Below are 26,766 nucleotides of genomic sequence, written 5' to 3'. Positions count from 1 at the left end.
TCTCAGTCCTGCAGCTGCCACAGAGGTCCGATTATTTTCGTTCCTTTTTCTGAATACATAATGTATTGACTACTCTCAGGATAACGGGATTATTTCACCCAGTATACAAAATGTGTTCTGAACAACATTACAGACCCTAGCTTTAAGGGGGCCAGCCTGAAGCTGGAAAAAACAGCCCGAATATGTGGGCATGGATTCTGGTTAGTGACAATAAGTGGTTTCCAACTTCACAGTCAGTGTTCTGGTTGACTGTGCAGGCAGTGGCCCAGTTCATGGGGACATCAGTAACACGACAGAGCTGCCTTTCATTATAGATAACCGTCTGAACTCTGAACAGTTATAGCCTTGATTCTACAGGACAAACAGGGGTGGTCGACCATCCATCATCTGCTTCGCCTTCTCTCCAGCAGCTTCTTGTTAGATCAAGGACTCTAACTTACAGAGGATCACTCTTTAAGTCATCTTTAACACGTTCTGACTTCAGTCCCACTGAGACTTGCTGCGTCTAATGTGTCCATTGGACAGATACAGCTCGGCTCAGTTGGACGATCTGGTTTCAGCCTCCACAAAGACCGACGGCACAAAGGCTCATAAACAAAACACTCCCCTGTTCACCAACTGCTAAAAAAAAAAAAACCCTGTCACACCAGCGATTCATAATTTGACCAACCAGCTAGAGCTTTAGACTATAGAATGAATACTTTAAATTATATAGTTTTTCTTTTTCAAATGTAGGATAGAAGTCAACAAAAGCTGAATGATAAAAATGTTTGTTTTTTAAATGTAGAGAAATCTAAACAAGCATCATCTAATTTGGATATGAGCTCTCCAACAACACACCTAGTTGTCATTCATCCACATGCTTCCACGTCATCTTACCCTTCATCCACACTGTCGTGCAAGAAAGCAGTGTACAACAGAAGAGTGCTGTAATAGCATAAATGGCTCTTAACATATTTCAAAAGTGACGTTTCAGCAGCTCAGGGAGCCCTAATGAAGTCTGAAATGACTCAGCAGAAACAGACGGATGACATGAGGAGGAACAAATACAAGGAAAACTGTCAAATAAACACAACAGGCTTCCTTGTTGGTGTTGTAGCCTACATCACATGTTTCCATTTCAGCTGATCAGTGGGAACATTTAAAATTCCCACTGATCAAATTGTTCACAATGCATCTTGCCCGATAGCGATTGGCGCCCACGCAATCGGAGCACCCAAAAAAATCACGTGCTGTGGGTTAAGATTATTTCATTTTTTAAAGGTCATGTTCAATTCACTGACAACCCTTTGTACAGTCATTTATATTCACATATATTCATGTTCACTGCTTAAGTTGTGTTCATAACCAACAATGAAAAGATATCTCAGGTGCAAGTAAGTTTTTACTTAAGATCGACTTATAAAAGACAAAAAAAACAAAGCAGCGTTGTGCTGCACCATTGAAATCTTTCCGCAAAGTATCAGAAACAGTTTGGGTTGAGAGCAGTTTGAGCTTGGTTTCCTTTCCTCCAGGAGGCCACTAGTTCAAATTTGTTTCTATGAAAATTTTGAGACTCTGCAGGAGTCACTAAGTCAACACTAAATCAAAGTGAATGACAACACGCCTTGGTTTTGTTTTAAATCAAACATGCATGTAATAATGTAGTTGAATGTAAGACTGTTTTTTAAACTCCTCTTCATTGGAAACTGTGTGACTGTACCCTCATAGTTTTTTAACAATTAGTGAGATGACTGTTTCTTGACCCACAGTCCTCTGGGCCAGTGCTTCCTTGCCATTGGCTCTCTAAGTAATAGTATGTTTGGATAATATAGAAATAGCCACAAAGATCCGGCCCTACTGCAGGTTAATTGTTTAGAGAAAAGAAGTGAAACCAATGACAGCCTTGAAGTAGGAAATCAATCCCAATGAGGATGCTGGATGAGTCTAAAAATAATCAGCACGTTGAATAGCTAATCGAAAACATGTTACACATCCTGCTCTTTGTCCAGGGTGTGTAACCTATGCTCAGCTATGTGCTCAGGATTAGTGTCTATCAGGACCAACAAGGATGGTGGATAAAGGCACCTTTGGGTGAGTCCATTAACAAGCAGTTTCATGTAAACAGCTGAACTTACAGAGTATCTGCTCTTCTTGATACACAGGAAAACTTTTTTCTCGAACTCTGGCAGGTGGTGGTAAGGTCGGTCATTTGCCTTCACCTTCCATCCCATCTCTGAAAAATAAGATCATAAAAAGGTTTACTAAACATATAAACTAAAGAATATATGAGCAGCTGTACCCACCGGGTTCCATTCTTTGTGTTAAGGTAGGCTAAACACATTCTGGACCCATCTCCATAGTGGGTACACAAAAATGGAACCAATACCAAGCTTTTTTAGTGGACTTGGGGAAAGATGTCTTAAAATATGGGCCAATTTATTAAAATAATAATCACTGTAACATCATTATTAGTATTCCTGCAGACACTCACCGCTGGGTCTAACTTCTGCCGGGGGTTGCGGGGCTCCTGGTGGCTCTTCTAGTTCCTCTTCCGAGCTTGCGTCTAATTCGTCATCCGTCTCATCATCACTATATGGCATGACCTCATCGTCAGGCCCCAGGGAACCCTGGGAGTCTGCTCGCCTCCGACTCATCTTAGCGCCTCTGGCTTTTTCTAAGAAGGAAGAACAGTTTGTTTTGTTCAATAAATGGAATGTGAAATATTTGTTGATGAAGGTTCTCAGTCTTTCAGGATCATCCAAGAATGGTTCTAGTGATGGCAATAATGGTTTGTCGAGTTGCCCGCTGCAAAATCTGATACAGACATTATTCCCCGGGATGCATCCTTACAACTTTGGAGATGACTTTAGTGACCGCTTAACCTTTGGCGGCAGCCATAAGGAGACTACAGCAGCAGACTTTTTGCTTCCAGCTGTTTTGGAACTAGCATTAAACACTTCTGCCTTTCGTATTGGTCAGACCACACATCATGAGGGCTGCACCCAACTATTTTTTTCCCCTAGTACTCGATTAATTTCACAAAAAAATTTATCCAAAATAACATTTTAAAACTCGTCATTTATATTTCATTATTGTATTCAATAATTTTCAATATTCAACAATCAAATATGACAAAGTATGGACTGCAGAACATTATTCCCCGAAAAATAATAGCCCAGTTTTAACTGGTAGTCTGTGTTATCCTAATATATATTATGTTTGGCTGGGGACAAAAAGTAACAACAACAACTACTAGTACTAGTAGTAGTACTAATGAGTAGTAGTAGTAGTAGTAATGAGCAACCAGTATGCTCAACCCTTTTGTGGCAGAGGCTTGAATGCAGATCACAAGCAGAGTAGAACGGGTCAGTAGCCATGCATGTTATTTAGCATGGATAAATACTACAGTGGGAACACAACAGACATTTTTCTGTGTAGCATAAGCTTCACTATCACTTTGGTTCAGACTTGTACCCCAGTTTAAAACAGCAATGACCTGCCTCATCCCAGTTGCCCTATACATCATACAGGCCAGTTCCACTGAAGTGTACAGACGCCCACAGGATTTTGTTGTTTCAGCATTAAGCATACAGTAAACCTAAGGTCCAGGACTTGAAACGCCCCCTTGGATAGCAACAACACTCACCAACACTATAATGGTATAAATTGAACAAAAAAAATGAAAAGGGATCAAAAAACAAATTTAGGCAGAGTTTGTATAACTAAAACAATGTAGATGGACTAATGAATCCTCAGGAAACTCAGATCCTCAAAGGAAACAGAAAAAGGAAAAGAGGCACTAATGAAAAGATATAGCAGTCAACTGATGGCTGCAACAACAGTAAAAAGTCCAAAATGTTAAGAAATGAAACTTTAAATGTACTTAAAACAACAAAATGTATCCTGACATGTTTAACAGCAAGAAATTCATGCAGAAACAAACTTAAAAAAAAAACAATCAACCTTGACCTCTTGTGTTTTTCCAATCTACAGTACTCTGTGAATAGATACAGAAATAAAAAGCTGCAGTTCAAGTTTACCATCAGGTTTGACAGGCAGGTTTCTGCCAAACCTCCTGATAATATGATGCATGCGAGATGACACTGCACTTATGGCAGAACACACTGGCATTGGACCAATCACACTGTCTTTTGAGAAACACCTGACAACTACAAGTGTGGTTCAGCTGTGACAATCAGAAGCGACTTTTTTGCTTGAAAGAAAAACAATGGACGCTTCAAGAGGTCAGGATAGCTCTTAGAGCACAAGTTATATCAGAACTGGAGAGAATATATCAACGGAGGATGAGCTTTGGAAAATATTTTTGCTCTCCTCATGACTGCCTTCGAAGAATTTAATTTACCACCTGGCTCAACTGGTGGTATCACTCTCTAGCGCTTGATCTGACTGGTTGAAGTTAGCTTGTAATAGTGTTAAACAGGTGGTTCGTCCAATTACCTGCCTAGTATTTTCTAAAAGTGCTTGCCCTTTCCTTAAAAGCAGTGTCTTTCCAGATGGTTCTGTGCAACAAACCAGCTAACAGCTCCTGGTTAGCAGGTGCCAAGTTTGGGTTGGCACTTCCCATCAGCTTAATGTTTAATGATGCGGAGGAGACCATTAGCACAGCTGATCAGCTTCATTAGTCTGGTTTCCAAGAACAAACTCACCTAGAAAGTGCTCAACAGGACTAGACAGGGACTTCAGCAGGACTGGAAAGAAGGGATAGTTTATAGTACAGACAGACATTTGTATGTCTGGGGTCTATATTAAATCATACATTTCCCCCTCTGATTCAGTCCATCTTTGGTGTCACTCATGCAAACATTTTATGGTTGGTTGAACATTATTCTTTATCTTCAAAATCCACCTGAAAACAGAGGGTCATCAGACACGCCAAGAGGATTTCATTCGTAAAAGTTTCTATAATAATATAATACAGTTCAACAGCAACACAAACTATATCCTCCAAAATGTTGTAGACAACACAACTGTTTTATTGGACTGCATTAGTTTAAGCCATGTGGACCAAAAAAAACAACTGAGTGTAAGGACTGTTATGATTGGGATCCTGCACTGTGAGGGGACAGTTGTTTTATAATGCACGCCATCATTTTTGTGAACTATACAAGGATGAATTCTGATCCACTTTTATGACATGAAACTAGAATTACCACCTGCATGCCTCTGCCAACTAATCAGCTGCTGTTAAACCAGTGTCTGTCCAGTCTCCTAATATAATCTAAGTAATGAGGAGTTTCAAGGAATGCAATACAAAAGGTATTAAGTGTAGTTTCTGGTAAAATGAAAGTTAACACAATATCAACATGTAATAATTCCCAAACATGTTTTCTTCTACATTGTCATGCAAGAAAGCAGTCTAGAATGACTCAGCAAATAACAGGCAGATGACATGAGGAAGAACAAATACAGGGATGTACTGATGGAGAACTTATCACATGGAAGGACAATCACTTAAAAAGGGATAGTTCGGGTTTTTTGAAGTGGGGTCATATAAAAGTACATATCTATAGTCGGTCTATAGCGCAACGCATTAACAGGTAATCTGCGAGCGGCGAAATACAGCACGAGGCCCAGTTGTGCTAATGCGTAGGGATACGGTGGTTCTACTGTTGAGAAAATGTAGTGCCAAAAGAAAGGGCGGTCTGACAGCTCTCTGCTTCTCCAAACTGAGGCTGCGCTGATCGGCAATTACAGTAGGGAACAGATCGACTATAGGTATGTACTTTATATGACCCCACTTCAAAAAACAAGAACTAGCACTTTAAGCTCAATGTAACCAAGACCAATGAGCTTGTGTTGGATCACTGCCATTTGTCTCTTAGTGCATGAGTTCATCAACAAGAAACAGCCAAACACCTTGGATGTGTTCACATGTTGGAAACAAAGCTGATTCTGATAGAACACAACGTTGTTGCCAGTTATAATGCCTCTGTGAAGTTGACTTTACATGTCGAGTTTAAAATGACGTCACTCCATCATTTAGTCATCATTCATAGATTTTTGGAGAAGAAGAAACAAAAGAGGAACATCTGACTTCTACATGTGACATCGCAATACCATTTTGTCAAGTTGCTGCAGTAGAAAAGATGTCAGCCGGGCAGTTTGAACCTTTTCAGGTGTCAATGCGATACAAAACAATATTGTACGTTGTTTATTTCGCAAATGAATCCCAATATCACTTGTACGTAGGTCTCAACACAAAGCAGCTGTAGCCAGAGGACATGCCTGTAACTGTTCTTTAAAAAAAAGCAAACTCTACATTTCAAGACAGTGTGGCTTGATTGAATGAGATCCCGCTGTTCACACACACACACACACAAGTCTGCACATGAGGACTGGGCGACAAGGGGGAGGGAAACAAAGACTTGTAAATACTATGAGAGGAGGGAAGAATGACAGAAGGAGGGAAACCTGAAGTGGTGAGTAAATAAGATGACAGCTAAACTCAACTCAGTAGGTATTTAGATAGCAAGTACTACGAAAGTCTCTAAACACTCACATCTATAAAGGTTTAAAAAAAACTAAATTACTTCTTAGATTTTGATCTTAGTTTTCACAGAACAGATAACATTTTCAACAATGAGACAAAAACTTAATTTCCTTCTCAAAAGGAAGAATGTGTCCAAACTTCTAGATGACCAAACGCTGTCTGTATAGGAGTGTTCCGTTGGTTTTCTGATATCAGTGTGCCTGCGACAGTTTGAATCAAGATGGACTAAAAGAAATGCCTCGACATCAGACATCTACATCTGAAGGTAAATGTTACCATTGTCAATATCCTGTCAAACAACGTGCCACACCAAAGGAGTACACAACCTGAACTAAAGTCTGCGTCATGCCTGCATTCATCCACAAACACCTTTTAGAAACCTGTTATCACGGAAGGCACGCGTGCTATTTAAAAAAAAGTTTCCTTGATTGTGAAACCGACGAAAGACGGAATGCAATGAACCTGCATGAATAAGACTATAAATACCACACCGTGTCACGTCCGTTTTTGTTTTTTTTTTTATGCCAAATGTTGTGTCCTAAATCATTGAGGTGTAGTGATACAATGAACTCACAAATCCGGTTGGCTCAAGATGACAGGCAGTGCAGTCATCTGGAGTAGTTTGCAGTTTGGAGTTTTGTATTGCAAGAATAGGGACCCGCCAGTCCTAAGCATCAGAACGCTCATTTAAAAAAAAAATTTGTTTAAGATGCATTATAAACCAAAATGTGTTATTCAAGCAGCAAACTCCTTGAAGGAATAAGTTAAGTAAGTTGTATAAGTTGCGTTGTTGTAGCTGTGAACGTGGCATCGCGTGAAAACATGCCGCGACTCGTCGAGACCGAAGCCAAGTGTCATCTGTTAGCGGGGGTTAGCGACAACTTCCACACAGGCTAGTTCTAGGTCCATTTTCTCCCTTACATAAAGCCGAATATTCCCGTGTTTAACTTAATGGGGATCTATAGGATACAAAGTAAAAGCCCAGGGGACATGGAGTAATTGCAGGGGAGTTGGGTGGGGGTTTGCATGACTGGAGGGGGGAAACCTGATGGATGTGGGAACAACATGCAAACAAGAGTTCCCCTATGTTGGCCTGCTATCAAGTTTCGGTTTTAGAGTTATTCAGACAGCATACTAACATATACAACATGGAGAAAAGAAAAATGTATCTTTATCCGAGAGCTGCAAGGCCGCTGGAGCAGGAAGTGGGTTTTTTTCCCCTCCATTCTGTATTCTCAATATCTTTCATCCAAAACAAACTCCAGAATCCAAAAACAGATCAACTTTAATCTAAACTTTGGCATTTTGGTCACTGCCTTCTCCGTTAAACTGGATGATTGTGTTTCAAAAGCCAACAGTAAAAACAATGACAGATGGTCACTGTCACTGTCAACAATGAAGAAAGAACAGTAAATACAAGCCCTATGTGAACAACACAGAAGTTTCAGAGGGAAGACCTGTTTAAGAAGTGGAAAAAAACAAGTGGTTACTGTGTAGGATAAGTGTTTAGTTGTGCAAGTTAAGAAATGTCTGCACCACAGCCTGAGACATCTACCAAGCCTGACAACAGGCTCATTAGAAAAGACAAATTCACACATTTCCGGCTTGAGAGCACAACACTTGCTGCCGCGCCCGCCTCACAGAAAAAAAACAACGGGGGATCGGTAGTGAGGATGGCACATCTCAGAAAACCAGTTTTGGTGTGCGGCCCAGGGCGTCACTGTGGCAACAACAAAAGAGCAGCGAGGGCGAAGGGGGGAGGGACTCCCAGACTGGGTCAGAGGAGAACATACCTGGGTGACGACGGTGAAACCTGAGAGGAGGGAGGAGGTTCAGCTCTAACAGAGAGGTGAGGAGGAGGCTTTAGACAAACATAACACAACGTAAAGAGAGACCGTTTGTGCGCTTGTGATCACAGTGCTAAAAAAACACTGCAGACATTTCTGTTTACTCTTCTTTTGTCCTCTGTTAATGTTTCCAGCTCTATCCTGGATAATAAAAAGTCTATAAAAAAATATATATATATATATATATATCACATAGAATTTTTGTATTTCATCTTCTCTGTGATCAAGGGAGGCCGCGATCCTTGCACATGCACACTGACTAATGATATTGCGGTTTGCATTACTTAACTAATTTGATAACCCTATAATGTCAATCCCATTGAGTGTTATGTAGCTTGTTGACATCTCATTAGATATGACCAGCGTTGAGGGTTAGGCCTACATTGTTCTGGGTATAACACAGTCTCAGACTGCAGCTATTGATTTTTTTTTCTCCTTTTTCTTTTTATCACTCAAATAATATAACAATTAATTTAACCAAAATATCAAAAACCTTTCCCCAAATCTTTCAATATTTAATCCAGCCTTCTAATTACCATCAACTAAATTCCATGTCACTGATGTGTCATATATTTATAACAAAAATAGCCCATGTGTCAGATGTCTGATCAGAAACTGATCCCTCAAATTCAAAAGAATGTTGGGACACATCATTTAATTAAATGCAATTCAAACTGAATGTCATAGAAGCCCTTTCAATGACTTCATTTAAACTTAAACTGGTTAAGACGTAGATCTTGTGCAACACTGGAGAAATACGCATTTAAAGACGATCACTGCAAATGTTTTTGGGCCTCCACAGGTAAAACAGTGGAAACAGACCACATCAACAACTGCCTGTAATGTTAGTTTCAGACATTTTCTCGCTCATACATGATCGTTAAAATAAATAGAAAATATAAAGAGCCAAATTACAATGTTAAATGACACAGGTGCTACTTTATGTTTCCACAACAGCAGCGATGTAGAAATGACTAGTAATATGATGGGGCACCTGGTTATATAATTTTATTAATAAGGAACATGTCACATGTATACATTTGTTACAATATATCACTGCACTCCAACTGGACAGCTCAACTACCTTCGCCTCTTGTTATTTCTATCCTGCATGTGCAGATTGTTCTTCTCAGGCAGTTTAATTAAGCAGGAAGCCCACATTCTGTCCTACTCAGCTAGCGAGATCCAGGGTTCCTTCACATTTTTCAAGGTCAAATTCAAGCACTTTTCAAGCACTTTTAAGGGTCATTTTTAAGATTTTCCAGCACCTTATTGCTGGGGTAAAATAAATATCTAAAGGAGTTTATATACACTTAAAAAAATGTTCTTCACTTTTTATCACAATTATGTAAATTGTATTATGCTGTAAATATCTAAAATTATATTTCATGATAGCAAAAACTTCAGAAATTAATTATCAAGTCTGATCCCAATTTTGTGAAAGACACAGAATTATAATGTCAAGCACTTTCAAGCACTTAAACTAAAATCCACGCACTTTTCAGACCTTGAAAACACAACATTGAAATTCAAGCACTTTCAAGGATTTCAAGCACCCGTACGAACCCTGGAGATCCCTGAAGTCTCACCCCATTGTGACGTGACAGCGTTTATATCAAAAACCAAGCCGAGTAAGCGCAGGAAAGTGTTATAAAATGTTTTTTTCACTAGTTTAATGACTAAAACTCGAAGCAACCGAGTTAGTCATTTTAATGAATCCCATTTTATTGTCACCTATAAATAAAATGCCCTCAGATTTTTCAGCGCTGCATGCAGTAACGATATGATCATTTTCTGTTTTCCATTTATTTCTGTGTCTTGTTATGCAGTGCGGATCCTGCACAGGAACGCCACACAGCACTGTCAAGACTGAAAACCATTTATAGAGAGGTGGCGCATTAAGGAATATGCTTTTTACATTTACCCATTACTGCTGAAATGAAGTTTGGACAAAACTGTCTTTTTTTCAACGCTTGTTTTAAGTTCTTGAACAAAAAAAAAGGTATCACAATCACACAAGCCGACACATGCCAAAAATCCCACAGTACCCAGAGGCATTTTTTCCAGGACGTGGTAGGAGATTTGGGCATGGATAACTGGGAAAATCTGTACTTGGAATGACAAAACTTCAGTGTGTTTTTTTCAACCACTCTCTACATGCTCTGTACTAAATCTGGCTCAGATCAGATGCCATTATCAAGGGGGGGAAATGTATTAATGGAATTAAAATGTCTTTAAGGACTGATTTCTATGTCTGTATATAACTAGTTGATCCAGAACAAAAAGGTTGCTGCTTCTATAAAAAGCCTATACTTGGTTCTTGTCAGTGGCTGAATTTCGAGCCAAATTTCACTGAATTCTGCGAGACTGTTTTTGAGGTCTCCTGCTAAAAAGCTGAGCAAGGGAAAAGAAATGAGAACTTCCTGGGCAATTGTCACAAATGTCTGAGCCTTTCTGAGGTGATGATGACAGTCTAAGATATTTTCACTCATTCATTACTTTACGGAATCAGATCATGGTGGGACAGAGGTCTGGGCCACGGCGGGGAGTGTTAATGTCGGTTACTGAGCGTCCCGGCTTGAACTGATGCTATCAGTCAGATTGAGGCAGAGTCGGGTTTCTGCAGCACCTGAGGGGAATCTTTTTGGGCTGTCTTTGTAACAAACAGGTGGAAAACACAAAGAAACAACTGCTTCCTGTTCTCCGCTGGTAAGTAATACAGTGACTGTGCATGTAGAGGAGCACAAACCACAAACTATCCACACACTATTCCTTCCGAGCAGCTCACTTGACTGATCGTCTCTAACATATAAATGTAACAGTATACATTTACAGTGTGTGTGTGCGTGTGTGTTGACTGTTAATGGAGCCTAATGAGGGTTAATCAGCTGAGTGTAAATTGAGATTCTTCAGTCTTTTACTCACAGCTGGAGTCCAGACAGCGAATCCCTGAACAGACAGCCAGTCCACAGAGGTACCAGCAGCTATTGTAACATGTGAGCCCCCCCCCACACACACTGCCAAACCCTCTGAGCATGGCACCAATACGGCCAGAGACAGGGTTCAACTCCTCTTTGGATGATGAGGAAGTTCTCAGGATTTTTCTATGTCTTTGTTTATGGCTTTTCATGCGAGTATAAAGCCACGGTCATTAGGTTTTACCTCAGCAGAAATCATAACATATGATCATTTACAAAGAAAAATCATGCAGTCCTCCTCCAACACACACACACACACACCCACACACACACCATCCCCTATGAAGTCAAATCGGATTTGACTCCTAATTTGCCTATGTTGGATATCAAGTAGGTCTGAGTGGTGACTGAAACAGGTTTGTCAGAGGTGGTTGTGTCTGGATTGAACACAAGTGCCACTGGTGTTGTTTTAGATCTATATTTAGATGACTGGGTGTCTTTTTCTACCCGTGTTTTTTTTTTTACAAATTTTATAATTCCTTCATTTTCCCCTGAAACCACACGAAACACCTTAATCTGGACAGAAATTCTTTGGTCCTTCAATTTATTTGAAAGATGAAATCCAAACCTCTGACGTGGAGCTTAAGTCATGTAGCTATACACCGCATAGTCAACAGAACAGTTACCAAGCCACCATAAAGTTAAAAAGGGATGTTCAAGTGTTTTTATCACGCATGCTCTGCTGCATATCCTACCCCATACACCAATATCAGCCCCAACAAATGGCACAAACGTCATTTTGTAGGCTTTCTTAATGGTATTTTAGAGTTTGTCATTTGGCTGGATAATAATAGCGAAATACAAAATCTGTGTCCATTAGCGGTTTCTTAATATTTATGATGCTGGGGACCAGGCTGTAACTGTTCATTCACTCACTGATTTTGGTGAAAATGGATCATATTTTATGGATAAATACTTTCTAGGTTTCCCTCTACTGTCCTCCAGTCTGCTCTACCTCAGCAATGATGCCATTACTAAACAGTAGTAGTCAGCTGCTGACTCGATGGAGGCCAGTTACAGAACCAACATGATTTATGGAATGGAAGGACAGATACTGGTAGCTAAACCACCGTGGTTCTGTTCTCCCCGTCATTGAACCGACCTCTGTCTTCTCAGAGCTAACATTTCAAGGACATCTCACCTCACGAGGATACATCTTAGGATACATTCAAAAGCAGGCTACAATTGTAACAACGCGCTCAGGACATAAATCGCCATGTGAAACGACACAAACCGAAACGCCAGCAGACACAGCAAAAAGCTACAGCCCAGAGCACAGCCTTAACCCGACGTGACGTCTGTATGGAAAACATTCAGATTTCAAACAGCCGCCATGACGCCTTCACCTCGGCGTAACCTTCAACACATTTGCCTCTCAAGTCACAATTCAAATTCTCTGTCCCTTGTCTTAAGGTCAACCATTTCCATAAGGGGACAAACATTTCCCTAATCAAAAGGACTCAAACTTGCTTCGTCTGCAGAAGAAGACCTTCACTGCTTGTTTATGGAAAAACATCCACGGCTGGTTGGACACGAGGCTCCAGGAGCGCCCACTGTGTTCACACACACAACACCAGCATCGACCGAGTGCGTGTGGGTGTGTTTCACAACCGACCTGAATACTTACAAGCTTGTTTTTTCCTTCACTCTCGTATGCTTTGAATAGGTCAAGTGATGCTGCACCTTAAATCTATTTCATGGCGGATATAGACAACTGATTAGACAAGTGGTGAAAAGTTTTCACAGCGGGCAAAAGACTGAAACCTCTCAAACCACTTCTACAGCGTCCCACTTCTCCAAGCACGTATTGTCACTAAAATATTGTATAATTTGATTACGTAAGGTGTCTTTGAGGATAAATTTTACAGATGGACAGTGGAGCGGTAGACCTCACTGCAGATGGTTTTTAAGTGTTGAGGTTTTCGCATTTTTGATAAGTGGTCCAACTAGTAAGATGGAGTTTGGCTGAAATGTCACTATAACATTATCCTACGAGACAAACCGAGGTTTCAAGACAAGCAAAATCTAGCTGCCCGACATAAAAATCTTAATCAGAAGGGACATGCTGGAAATTATGTATTTTTATATTAATTTCTGTTGATAATGTGTGCACTGATGAACAAAAAGCAATCGCACCATGGACACTTATTCAAACGCAACACTTGTACCTGGTGGCTGTGGTTCCCACCCTTTTTTGGCGTGTGTCCCCTCTAACCAAAGCTATGTTCTTGCAGACCAGATGTGACCAACTTACTGTATCCAGTAAACACAATAAAAAAATTTATAGAATTAAAAAAAAAAAAAACAACAAAAAAAAAAAACGGCTATATAATACCAAAGAAATTATATATGGTAGCCGAACTGATATGATATCCTTCATGGCGCTTTCCAAGCCTCCGTACAAACATCCATTCATGGCACGGATGTTGTAAAGGAAAACTGAGGGACGGTCTTCTTAAATGTCAGAAAGTTTTATATTAGCGTACCTCAGTCTTGTATATAACAGATCCTTGTGTTTTCCTCAGCCATCATGGCGAGACACTTCATTATGCAATGGAAAGACTCAGACAGTGGTGAGACGTACAGGGGGGTGGGATGCGGTTGAGAAATGGGGGAAGAGGAGAGGCCCCTCAGGGCATCAGGCCCAGGTTGCGACATTTGTGTTCATCAATCCAATATTTTCATTCCTTCATGTACACTCATCAACACGTGTGTTTAGCCGATCAAGTTAAAACTAATGAAGTCTGCTACGGAGGCTGTTGTAAACCTCCTTTCATGAAGGTGAGAATATTCGGCTCTTGTTGTAACTGTTTCAGAGAGGTGCTGATTGGACCTCATGAAAACCATATGGAGGGTGCAGCCTGGTTTGTGTCGCCGCTGCCAACAACAGTGTTTCTGATATTCAGGCTACTGTAGCTGATCGAAATACGCTACTGTATGGACAAAAAACAAGAAATAATTCATTTTCAAAAAGACTTTTCTCTATCCAAACATAAAGCCAATGAAGCACCCAGTTTGTCTGGTGATTTTATCATCTGTGATGTCTCTATTATTCTACTGTAGGCTACATGACTTGAGATAAAACTCCAGTTTTCAGTGTCTCTAACCCTCAACTGTGACTATAAAGAGCTTTTTGTAGATGTGGCAGAGAGTTAGAACAGTTTCAGGCGTTTTAAGGACTCTGATGGGATTAAATTGGAGCGCCTGGAAATCTTCAGCACATCAGAACTTTTTTTCTTTACTACAGGGAACAGTCCAAAAGTTTTAAATAGGCAGAGCCCGGACACTGAGGAGGGTTTAAGAACCAGAGCCACAACACAAGCTGTAAAGTGAACGTTTTGAGCTCAAAACAGCGGAGTCTGTTCAGAGAGGAGAGCCCAGCCGAGCCGAGCCGAGCCGCCCAGGTGGAGCACTCATCTGCTCGGTGTAGTATTACAAACACTGTGAAGCCTCATAACTCAAAGTAAAACACACTGATCACACACACACACATACAGGTACATTTCTGTATTGTGTTAAACTTACCCCGTGTCCTAGAGTAATATCAAAAAGGTGAACCCTGGTCTCAGTCGGTGTCCGGGCGCTTTTGTCACCGCACCATGTTGCCTCTTCTTCCTGCTTGTAGAGAGCTCCCCGCCCTTTCTTCCCCCCGCAGCCTCACCTGCTCTGTTCCGCACAAACCTGCCGGACCGGTCCGACACGTCAAACACTTAAAACAACAACAACAAAAAAGAGAGAGAGAGAGCTCCTTAAGACAACGCATGGCATCCAGGGCGGCTGCCTGCGGAAGTGGGCGAGTAGACGCTGTGGTGACGTGACGCACAGGTAAAAGGTGTGTAATTGGATCGTTGATTAGAGCAGGTGGTCGTTTTATTTCAGTGTCTGTACCTTTTTCAACCGTTGTGAAGAGCCTTTTGGTTCTTCGCGAAAGAAAATTATATGTCATGTAAATATGTAACATAGCTAAATATTTACCTAATATATACCTTTTTTGAGGTGTATTCTTTAAAGTAGTATTATTTACAATGTAAAATCAACTTAAGGACGTAAAGCAAGAACCATTAAGCTCCTGAAAAATCCTGTAGATGTGTTGCTTATTGTAAATTAGTATCAAACAAAATTAGATAACATTAGGTACTCTGAAATACTTCATGAATAAAAAAAAAATATTGGACTTTGTGCTTTGAAAGTCACAATACAGATTATTGAAGCTATAATCTGTAACAGTATAACCAAAACGGTTATATTTGCTAAAATTGTCATTATGATCTGACATTAGAATAAGATACAGGCCAGCTGTGTGCAGATGTACTGTCTGTGGCTCCACCCAGTGGTTGTCATTTGACTTGCAAGAATCGACCGCTCCCTGCTAAATAAAACCAATCAGAGCCAAGGTGAGTGTCTAAGAAGTGTCTATCACTCTCGTGCCTATGCTGTTGGCACCCCCCTCCCCCGTGCAGAGGCAGTGTCTGCTTTGACCTGGTCAGCTACTTCAAGCCCAAACTGTACAAAAATGGCGGAGAACAGACAGCAACAACAGAGCTGAAAAATGCCCCACCATTGCCCACATCAAAGTGAAGAAATAAGAGGACTGAAAAAGAAAAGCAATATAAAAACAAAGAATTGGACAAAGCCAGAGAGAAAACAAGGATAAATATCAGAGCGCCATTTCAGAGGTGGACGGAGCTGCAGGATCTGTAAGGACCAGTGATGTGCACAGGGGGGGCGGTGTCCCAGTTGTTGAAAAACGCGCGCTAAAGTGCCCTCTTGGGAGCCAAAACGCGTGCTAAACTGCCCTCTTGGGTGGAAAAAACACACAAAACTGCCCCCTTGGCTGGTTAAAACATGATAAACTGCCCTCTTGGGAGGCAAAAACGCATGCTAAAGTGCCCTCTTGGGAGGCAAAAACACGTGCTAAAGTGCCCAGCTGGTTGGCAAAATACAACTGCCCTCTTGGGTGGCAAAACTGTGTGCTAATGTGCGCTGTTGGGAGGCAAAAACACGTGCTAAAGTGCCCTCCTGGTTGGCAAAACACACTAAACTGCCCTCTTGGGTGGAACAAACACTAAACTGCCCTCTTGGCTGGTTAAAACATGATAAACTGTCCACTTGGGTGGCAAAAGGGCGTCTTTAAGTGCCCTTCTCATTGGCAAAACATTGGCCCTCTTAGGTGAAAATAAAACACTTAATTGCTCTCTTGGGTGGTTAAAACAAGTTTAAGTGCACTCCTGGTTGGCGAAACATGATAACCTGCCCTCTCGTCTTGGGTGGTATAAACGCGTGCTTAAGTGCTCTCTTGAACACACTAAACTGCTGCCATGCGTCATTTTATGGTCTCAACAAGTTAAACCCTGTTTATGTTCAGTACACTTTGTATGGCCATTAGCCCATATTTTCTGTTTTCTTTAATTACATTTTTTTTTTTTTTTGCAAACGGCCGATGGGCTAATAAACTTTTGAGATTTTATTTTCAATTTACAATTTAGGCTAGGTCAGTTAGATTCATTGTATTTAGTAAATGATGGAATAAATTGATAGCAGCTAGATAGATGGTAACTTAAGTTTTAAGAACACATTCCCGTTGTTAAATAAGTCCATTCCATGCATTTACGTATTCAGTTTTAGACACACTCTCTCTCAAATGGTCACATGTCAGTGGGGACTTAATACTGACTGAGGTGCAACCCGGCATCCTACTGCTGTGTGAGGTAGGTAGCTAATATAGCAAGCTGTCTATTAAGTTACCAATTTTGCATTACTAAATACTAGTGTATGTAGCCTGGTGCTATTATTAGGTAGAGATGCCTATCACATGTTTAAGCCTAGGCTGAGGAGCTAGCCTAGCTAAGTCTTGCGGGAATAGCTTTTTAAAGCTAGCCAGTAAAATTAAAAGTGGGGTTAGCAATGCATCACATGAAATCCCATTAAAATACAATTACGTTTGTGGTTGTAACGTGACAAAATGTGGAAAAGTTCAAGGAGGGTGAATACTTTTGCAAGCCACTGCATATGTTTCCAACTGAGCTGTGCACTTAAAAAGGCATTTTAAAGAAAAGCATTTTTAAAAATTAAAATAGAATAAAAAATCCCAAATGCTTAGCCTGGTGGGGGGTCAACTTAAACCTGGCGGAAACCCTGATTTACATGACATTTACAGGTTGTTTTCTCCACATCATGCACTGCAACATGACATATGATTGATGGGTGATCTCTAGCACCACGTACTGGACACAGGCAGTGTTAGTTCATTCAAAAACATGCATGTATGACACATTTCACTGTAATTTGCCCTTTCATGTAAATTCCAAACCAATCAGCAGGGCACCGCAGGGAATCGAACCCCATCCCAGTATACACCAGGAGTAGCCAACACCAGTGCCTTTTGCATTTTGGCCGAATATGATAGGGGAAGCAAAACCTACATTAGCAACAGCATATGGCAGCATTAAATAAAATGTTAAAATGAAATCTATAATTTTTTTCCTCATGAATTAATGAAAACTATGCAAATCATGTTGTTTGAAGCAATTGTTTGATAGGCCAATTATTGCTTATTACTTGTACTTGTAAATGCTGTAATGTTAGAAAAAGAAATCTCATTTTGGCAGAGCAGTGAAGTTATCATTTTACATTCTACATACAGGTTTCTGCAGGTTTGAACAAGTCAAATTTAAGACTTTTTAAGACCTTTCTAAGACCATTTTGATCTGAATTTAAGACCTACGTGAAGTATGAAAAAGTAAGGAAAAATGCAGTCCCTGAATTACTTTTCAAAAATAACCAGCTGTATTGCCATTCACAGAGCAACTCAAACAATGAAGAATGGAGTTAGTGAGTGTGTGTCAGGGTTATTACAAAATTTCATTAGTTTTTCATTTTACTTTAGTTTTTCAGTTTGTTTTTTGTTTCGGTTTAGTTTCAATTAGTTTAACAAGTGATTAAGAGTCTTAGTTTAGTTTTAATCTAGGAATTTAATTTAATTTAATCAACTATCATACACACACACAGAGTTCAAAATCCAAAGCACCTCCGCTTTCAACGTCGGAATTGAGCCGAAGATCAAATCAGATCAAATCAATTTTATTTGTATAGACCAAAATCGCAATCACATTGCCTCAATGGGCTTTACAATCTGTACAGTGAACGACATCCTCTGTCCTTAGACCCTCGACTCGAGTGAGGAAAAACTTGCCATGTTGATGAAAAGACCCTTTTAACAGGGTACAAAAAAAGAAGAAGAAAGAAACCTCAGGAAGAGCCACAGAGGAGGGATCCCTCTCCCAGGACGGACAGACGTGCAATGATGTCGCGTGTAAAGGAAAGAGCAACAAATGACAGTTTACAAGTTACATTTATAGAAAGTCTGATACAGTTATGTAAAGTGAGTGGATCCAGGAGACGACTACGCAGGACGAGGCATCACCAACAGGTGCCCGAGTCACATGACCTCCTGTCAGCCCCGGTGACCTGGAAGAGGGCAGGCCACACAAGATAATTAGTAACAGACGGACAGTGGTATCAAGATGTACAGAAATATAGATATGAGGAGATAGTGAAGCAGAGGAGAGCAATGATCCAGCGGAGCCCAGGGTGTGACGATCTAGATCGGTCAGTATCTCAAGGCAGCAGGAGCCCAGAAACAGTAGATGGTCCCAGGGGCCCATGGTCCATCAGAACAGAGCCTGAATGAAAGAGAGGAGGAGGAGAGAGAGGAGGAAGAGGAGGAGGAAGCTAGAGAGAGTGAAGAGAGTGACGCAGCTTGCAACAAAGACAAAGGTTAGAGAGATGCAATGTTGATCAGTAATAGTAATCAATAAACAGATTGTTTCTCGTCGGCAGCCCGCTGTAAAATGTACAATCAGGAGCCCTGAATTTTGATAGCGTAATGCCCGAGTTGGAATATATGGTGTAATGAGATCTGACGGGGCAAGGCCGTTTACAGATTTGTATGTCATCAGCAGCACCTTATAGTCTGAACTTATATGTACTGGGAGCCAGTACATACAAGATGGTTTCAATGTCGCCTGACTGCGAGACAGCAGAGACGGTGCAGAGTTCGAGTTGAGCAGAACTGGATGAATTTGGACCAGGAACCGGTGACAAAGGTGTACAGAAGTGTGTGACAGCGTGACTTCGCTGGAGACTTTTAGAAGCTAACTGTGTTTTCCTGATTTTGTGTGTGACACCAGCGCTTTCACAGCAAGTGAAAACCCAACACATCACATTACTTTACCCATCACTGGTCTTCATCAACGCAGGAAACACGGCAGCAGAAAGTCTTTTCTGGTGTTGACTACTTTCTCGTCTGAGAAATGTGTGTCATGACCAGAGGAAGATAACTCACCTACGTTTCAGCTCACTGACTGCAGGGAATGTGCTGTATTTCTGTCATAGGGAATTCAGGCAATATGGGGTGTTTTTCGAAGCAAATATTGACATGTGTGATTGTCTGCAATCAGATCTGTCCCAGAATGACCTGCATAGTTTTTTTCAAAACATATTTCATGTTTGTTGGAAAAACCGGAGTAGCCGGAGAAAACCAGAATGGGAGACTAAGCAGACCGTGCCAAGTTTGATTGAAAAACTCCCTAGAAGCCCACAAATCCATGCCGAAGAAACCCTACACAGAACATTACTTTACACATCCCTAATCAATGGGGGAAACACGGCAGCTGAACTTCTCCCTCAACCAAGGGAGAACGTGTCGGAAGCTATTCTTCTCCGTCTTCTTCCCCTTCTTCTTTGTCCCGGTGTCTTCTAAAAATCGAAGGACATTAAATATCTCAGCCTTACATCAAAACAATTGAGACACAAGTAGACTTGACTGTTACTTACCACATGTGGTTGAATCCTCAGATATCTTCGTGTTCTCGTCAGCATCCCTCACTGAGGACTTAGATGTCTTGTTCAGCACAGACTGAAAACTAAAAACACAAAAGAAAAAGTTAATTCCCGCAAATGTCATCGCATCTTAAAGCTGCCACAAGGCACTTTTCAACTTTGTTGATTCCGGTGGCTTTTTAGGACCAAATCAGAACAATCATTAACTACCTTCTGCAATAAACATCTCAATCTAGCTGTCACGTGGATTTGATTTGGAAGTGAGCGAAAGATAAAGGCAACAGATTGTGTTTTGTATTTTTTGTATTCTTTATCATCTTACCTAACTGGAATCTCCTGATCTTCCAGTGAGGTTGTGTTCTTGGCTGTCGCAGGTCCGGCCATGATCACGCCAGATGGGAGGATTTCAGTAGATGGAGTGCAGCCGTCGAGTTGGATGGTACTGCTGTCTTCATCCTTCAGAGGAGCGGTTGGAGGCTCACTAACTGCACTTTCCTGATCTTCCAGTGAGGTTGTGTTCTTGGCGGTCACAGGCTGAACCAGAATCACACCTGATGGCAGAATTTCAGGAGATGCAGTGCAGCCGTCTGGTTGGATGGTACTGCTGTCTTCATCCTTCAGAGGAGCGGCAAGAGGCTCACTAACTGCACTCTCCTGATCGTCCAGTAGCGTTGTGTTCTCGGCTATCACAGGCCGAACCAGACTCACACCTGATGGGAGGATTTCAGGAGATGCAGTGAAGCCGTCTGGTTGGATGGTACAGCTGTCTTCATCCTTCAGAGGAGCGGTTGGAGGCTCACTTACTGCACTCTCCTGATCTTCCAGTGAGGTTGTGTTCTTGGCTGTCGCAGGTCGAGCCATGATCACACCCCATGGGAGGATTTCAGTAGATGGAGTGCAGCCGTCTGGTTGGATGGTACTGCTGTCTTCATCCTTCAGAGGAGCGGTTGGAGGCTCACTAACTGCAATATCCTGATCTTCCAGTGAGGTTGTGCTCTCGGCGGTCGCAGGTCGAGCCAGGATCACACCTGATGGCAGAATTTCAGGAAATGGAGTGCAGCCGTCTGGTTGGATGGTACAGCTGTCTTCATCCTTCAGAGGAGCAGTAGGACACTCACTAACTTCACTCTCCTGATCTTCCAGCAGCGTTGTGTTCTTGGCAGTTGTAGGCGGAACAGGCATCACACCTGAAGGCAGAATTTCAGTAGATGGAGTGCAGCCGTCTGGTTGGATGGTACTGCTGTCTTCATCTGCTGTACTGCTGTCTTCATCCTCCTCACTTGTTATTGGTGTCTCGAGCACATCCGTCGGGTCACTAAAAATTAAACCACACACACACACACACACAGAATAATCCTGTTATTGTCATGGTGTCTGAAAGAATAATGTAAATTTCCTCTTGGATCTTGTTGACGGACACTTACTTCGGGTAGTATTTTGTGATGAATGGATGAGCGAGGACTTTACGGGGAGTGATCCTCTCCCAGTAAGCAACTGTCAGCATGGCCTTCAGGAGCTCGATACACTGCTCTCGCTCTTCAGCTTCAGCCAGGTTATTTTCTTCCAGACGTATCTAGTTAAAGAAACATTGGTCAAATTCACCATCTGTCAACTCATCCTCATGATCATGAAAGAAAATTGATCATAGTGACAATGAACTTCAAACACACTGCTTTCATATCATCCAGAGTCTTGAACTGGTGGCTCTTTCTGGCTCTTCTCTTGGGAACTTTTCTGTAAAATTCAGAGGGAGTCTAAAAGAAGGATCAAAGTGTTGGTATTAATGTTCCTCAAAATCAATCTGAATGATCAACTGTTGCGTGTTGTGAAATGTTAACATGTCAACATGAAAATATACTAATATAATATTAAATAACTTCTGTAAAGGTCAGCGAAGGTTAATTGTGGTACCTTCATCCTCCATTTGCGGGAGCCAACTGATTTGTAGAAAACGCAAGCACGCTCACAGCCAGAAAGATAATTTGAATCTAGCTGACACAGAAGTTCAACAATGCCCAGCACCTACAGATTAAACAGAGAATCACATCAAAATATGCAAGAGGAGGCAAAATATTTATCTCAGGTGGGCAAAGTAACGACCCGCCCGTATCTTATTAGCCTGGTAAGGTTGAGTAAGAATAAAGGGTAAGCCAATCAGAGGCTGAGCAGGGCAGTTCATCCTGGAAAGCGTCAGATCTCATCGTGACAACATGTTAATATTAAGACCTCCGATGGTAGCCAAGGTACAAACTTCTTTGCACCACTAAACCTTCAATAATTTCCTTCTGTCATACTTAAAGTTAATTTAGGACATTTCCATCTACAAGCAAAACAAGACACACAAGTGCAAGTATTTGATAAATTGTCTGACTATAGATGTAGAAGACTTACTATTTCATATTCAGATTCTCCTGAGAATGGTTCACAGCCGCTGACCATCTGGAACATGGCACAGCCCAGGGTCCACATATCAATGGCCTCAGTAAACCACCGGCCCATAATAACTTCTGGAGCCCTGAATGTGGAAGAGAAACATCACAGGATGTTTACACTGTTATATTGTTGAAAGGGAACACATGCAAAAAACATGTCACAGGGAGGAGGCACACAGCTGCTTCTTCATTGTAAAAACAGTACACTACTAACTCACTCCAGTATAATAATAAAAATAGTCTACCATACCTAAAAATGAGTGGTTGGACAGTCAAGCCCGGCCTGGCATCTAATTTGGAAATGGCCAGACCGAAGTCTATCAGCTTGACTTCAAAGGGCCGTTGTTTGTGATTCACCATCATTATGTTCTCCAGGTGGACATCAGTGTGGATCAGCTTGATCTCCCTCAGTGCCTTAAGTGCTGTGGCCATCTGAAAGTACAAGGTCAGTAAGAATCTACAAAAGCCAAAAACTGAGTGTTCACTGCTTTGCTTTCCATCTGATGGTGCTGTTTTTGTACCTGGTAGATGATGGTTCTGATGTCACTCAGAAGCATAGGGGCACAATCTCTCTTCTTCCAGTAGTCATAAAGGCTTATATCCAATGACTCAAACACAAATGCCTTGCCATAGCTGGTCTGAAAACAATCAATGAACTTGACAATGTTGTGTTTGTCAAGGTTGAGGCTCTTGAACTTTTTCAGTATGGAAATCTGGGGACATAGGCGAGTTTGACATGATTAGCAGTTTGCAGTTAGTTTATGTGTTAGCTCTTGTAGAGTGCTGAAAGGTAGAGCTTCATATAGACAATATATACAAGCAATATCAGAAATACATAATACTTGTGGATTATTTGTAGAATAGACTATACATAAAGAATTATATAAAATGGTTAATATAACAAGTGGCTGGCTCATTCAAAGGATACAGACCCTGAACTGAGACACAACAATAACGTTAATTACTAGCTGCTAGCTGCCTCAGGAAAGCAGGAAGCAGGTTGAATTTGTCTTCAAAATAAGAGCTTTACATTACACCCCATTGGAGTTTAGAACTGGTTTCTTAGCAGGGGGCTTTTAATATGAGCGACTGTTAGTCGCTTGCCACAACAACAACAAGTGGACAACTAAGACAGCTGCAGAGACAGAGGAGACACTAGCATTTCCCGGATCTCAGCGGCTGTCCAGTTGCTCATCTCGACGTCCGCGGATGAAGTGATGGACTGACTGCTGTGATCAGCTGTTTCCTGGTTTTAAAACTCCCTGGCTGTGGGTCGCATAACAGTGCACGTCATCGACACCTCTGCCCATCTCACGCAATTGCCGGCACATCTAAGATTTTGATTTACATATCAATGGGGGTGGAAAAAAGTGTACCCTCCTATGCGTTAAATTAGCTGACCAAAACATAACCCCAATATACTGCCTTCAGTCTAAGGCCATGACCACACAGCCCAAAATGATCTTTCATTCCCCCGTCTTCCTTGGCACTGTTTCAAGAATAATTCGTGTCCAAAAGGATCCATTGAAAACAACACAGCATACTGTAGTTCATATTCTAGGCCTATAGGTGGCACTTGAAATTCACCAAAAACTGAGAAGAAGAGACGGAGCATGCGCAACATGCTTGCGCACTGTATACAAACAGATTGTAAGGGGAGAAACTGAACAAAACAAGAAGACGACTAAAATGGCTAGTCGGTCGTCATAATCCTTTTTCGCTCAGCGTAGTGGCAGAGGAACATAATATTTTGCCCTAGAAACCCTATTAGGCTCAATATCTTCTGCGGCACGAACACTAGCATGTAGTCTGCCATCGTTGTTGTTGTGAGATGGCACAGGATTAAGAGGTCGAAGGCTAGAGGTCGAGGGGTGGGGACGATGGAGTCATTAATATGATTCGCTGTCCACGCGAGAACGCAAGGGCAGCGTTTTCGGACTTTTCCACCCTGAGGGTGTTTCAAAAAAACCCAGGTTTCAAAAAAAGTGCTTTTATGCATTTACAAGCACTGCATTTACAGGATCCATGTGGACGATCGGCCAAAACGATGCAAAACATGTGCGTTTACATACAATAGCGTTTTCATGTTGATGGCCCCTAAACCCTCAGACTTAGCTGCAAAAAGGACAGCCAAATTGGCGGCTTGCTGTCCAGTATAAAAACACAGCCAAGATAAGCAACCCTTTGCTGATTTCGTCTTCGTTTGAGACTGAATTTGAGTTCGAATCTGTTTAAATTAATTTACTTTAACTACCTAGCCCAGGTCACTTAGCTTGCTTGTGTTTTGAAGTAGCTGGCGCGTTTGCGCATGCATGGTGACCTGTGAGCCCTAACACAGGTCTCAGACTGGCCGTCCTGTACGTCAATCAGTTAGCACAGATTAGACTTGCCCCTCATTTTCTTTTCTCTTTGGATCTGACTGCACTGATCTCATTCATGGCCTTTTCAGAGCCGAGTTGACAGAAATCTGTCGTAGTGACGTGACACTACAATCAATGTAATATATTTCGTGAACATTAAAATCAAGTTTCAATTTTCAAATCAAGTTTCTTACCTCCTGCCTAGTTTCTTTGCGCCAGCGCTTAGGCAACTTTATAGCCACAGTCTCACCGGTCTCCTCGTCCAAACATTTCACCACCTTTGCAAAGGCGCCCTCTCCAAGAAATTTCAGGAATGTATATTTGCTGGGGAGTTGGAAAAGGCGAGCAGCAACAGCTTTAGATGGTGCCATTTCTCTCTTAGACTGCGGAAACCAAACAGATGAAAAGAAACAAATGGAGAAGTTACTTTTAAAGCCCATAAACATGTTTCAGATATTGTGTTACAGTTAATTCATATTTGTTTTGCTTCATGTTCCACATTTTAGTGATCATTCGATCTGATCTGGTCTGAGGTCTGAGCATAATTCAGGGAAATTCTGCTTAATGTTCAGTACATTGTTGTTCAATTTAAGATCAATCTTCTTTAAATAGGCATACATATTCTCTCTCTGAGCTCTGATTGCCTGCAAATAACTAAACTGTCCCTAATATTATCAATTCATCTAAACTTTGTGACTCCAAAAACAGAAAGTAAGGAGTAACTCACCTGTATTCACACGGTTGAATGATCAACTGTCAATTCCTTCCTCAGCTAAGCCTGCTAAAACACTGATAGGAATATAGAACGCCGTCATTTAGAACTGTCCCTTGACAACGGCTGCTTTAATCGTTGCTATTATCCCCAACACACGCATTCCAAAACCACCCTTCAAAGGCGCGCGCGTACACACGCGTTCTAGCGCGCGCGCATACATACACACACACACACACCTACACACACACACACACCGAGATGAGATAAGCCCAGAGGCGGCCGCTACGTAACTATGGACGACTGTTCGCTCGCTAACTTTTTTTTATCTAATTATTTACTCATTCATTTGTTTCTCCACATATTTTATTGCTGTTTTGGAGTGCATTGTAAATCCATTTTTGCATTTTATTTTATTCACTTTATCACTTGTTGAGCACTTTGAATATATGTTGATATGGTATATTAATAAAGTTTTGTTGATTGATTCACTAATAGTATTATTGTTGTCTGATATAAGTACCGCAAAGTCTAAACTTACAAGGAGTCTTCTCTTCTATACACAAACATTTATGTATTGTTTTTCTTTTTACTATTAGTTATGGTGTATATATATATATATATACATATTTATATATATATGTGTATGTATGTATATATATATATGTGTGTGCGTGTATGTATATATATATATGTATATATATATATATATATATATATATATATATATATATATAGGCCTATATATATATAAATACACCATAACTAATAGTAAAAAGAAAAACAACACATTCCCTATGAAAACTGAGCAGACAAAAAACACAAGTATGGAAACAATTATTGTTATAAAACTATATTTAGCTGACCACAATATATGTTCACTGGCGACAGACACAAAGGCGTGCCTATACAACTAAACATATACACATACTATGTACACGTGATTTAACACATATTGTCACACTGCACAACTATGAGGTGTTTCCACATTTCGAGTTTGCTTGAGCTGGCTTAACAGTAAAATTAACAGCCACTGAAAACATGAAAATGTTTAAATATGTTTGATGTTATTACAAAAGAAAAAAGTTGAAAAAAACAAACAA

The 26,766-nt window shown here is 41.0% G+C and overlaps 2 protein-coding genes across 9 annotated transcripts in view; both read right to left on the bottom strand.

The window, feature by feature from the left end:
- atp8b1 (ATPase phospholipid transporting 8B1) overlaps nt 1-15,157 on the bottom strand; it is a 35,913-nt gene extending 20,756 nt beyond the window's left edge. The window contains exons 1-3 of the mRNA XM_030436664.1: nt 14,844-15,157; nt 2,474-2,656; nt 2,118-2,215 (exon numbers count right to left, since the gene is read on the bottom strand). Coding sequence (XP_030292524.1) covers nt 2,118-2,215; nt 2,474-2,636 — 261 coding nt within the window. The 5' untranslated portion in view covers nt 2,637-2,656; nt 14,844-15,157. The remainder of the gene's footprint in view (nt 1-2,117; nt 2,216-2,473; nt 2,657-14,843) is intronic.
- A 3,493-nt stretch (nt 15,158-18,650) lies between these two features.
- On the bottom strand, nt 18,651-25,821 carry LOC115592243 (homeodomain-interacting protein kinase 1-like). Of its 8 annotated transcripts, none has more exons than XR_003986092.1 (12): nt 25,679-25,821; nt 25,146-25,334; nt 23,113-23,304; nt 22,842-23,023; nt 22,551-22,674; nt 22,071-22,181; nt 21,830-21,913; nt 21,584-21,732; nt 20,482-21,474; nt 20,154-20,242; nt 19,552-20,075; nt 18,651-19,000 (listed from the first exon to the last, which is right to left on the bottom strand). XR_003986092.1 is itself a non-coding variant. In XM_030434803.1 (11 exons), the coding sequence occupies exons 2-11, from the start codon at nt 25,320-25,322 to the stop codon at nt 19,966-19,968; spliced, it is 2,211 nt and encodes a 736-aa protein (XP_030290663.1). In that variant the 5' UTR covers nt 25,323-25,334; nt 25,679-25,821; the 3' UTR covers nt 18,651-19,965. The 8 variants fall into 8 exon arrangements, 4 of the variants coding, with proteins under 4 accessions (XP_030290663.1, XP_030290664.1, XP_030290665.1 ...); XR_003986094.1 differs by having other exon boundaries at nt 18,651-18,785; XR_003986093.1 differs by having other exon boundaries at nt 19,663-20,075.
- Between the last annotated feature and the right edge of the window lie 945 nt (nt 25,822-26,766).

This window comes from Sparus aurata, chromosome 12 (assembly GCF_900880675.1).
Source record: "Sparus aurata chromosome 12, fSpaAur1.1, whole genome shotgun sequence".
Classification (NCBI taxonomy): domain Eukaryota; kingdom Metazoa; phylum Chordata; class Actinopteri; order Spariformes; family Sparidae; genus Sparus; species Sparus aurata.
This window is presented reverse-complemented; position numbering and strand designations above follow the sequence as displayed.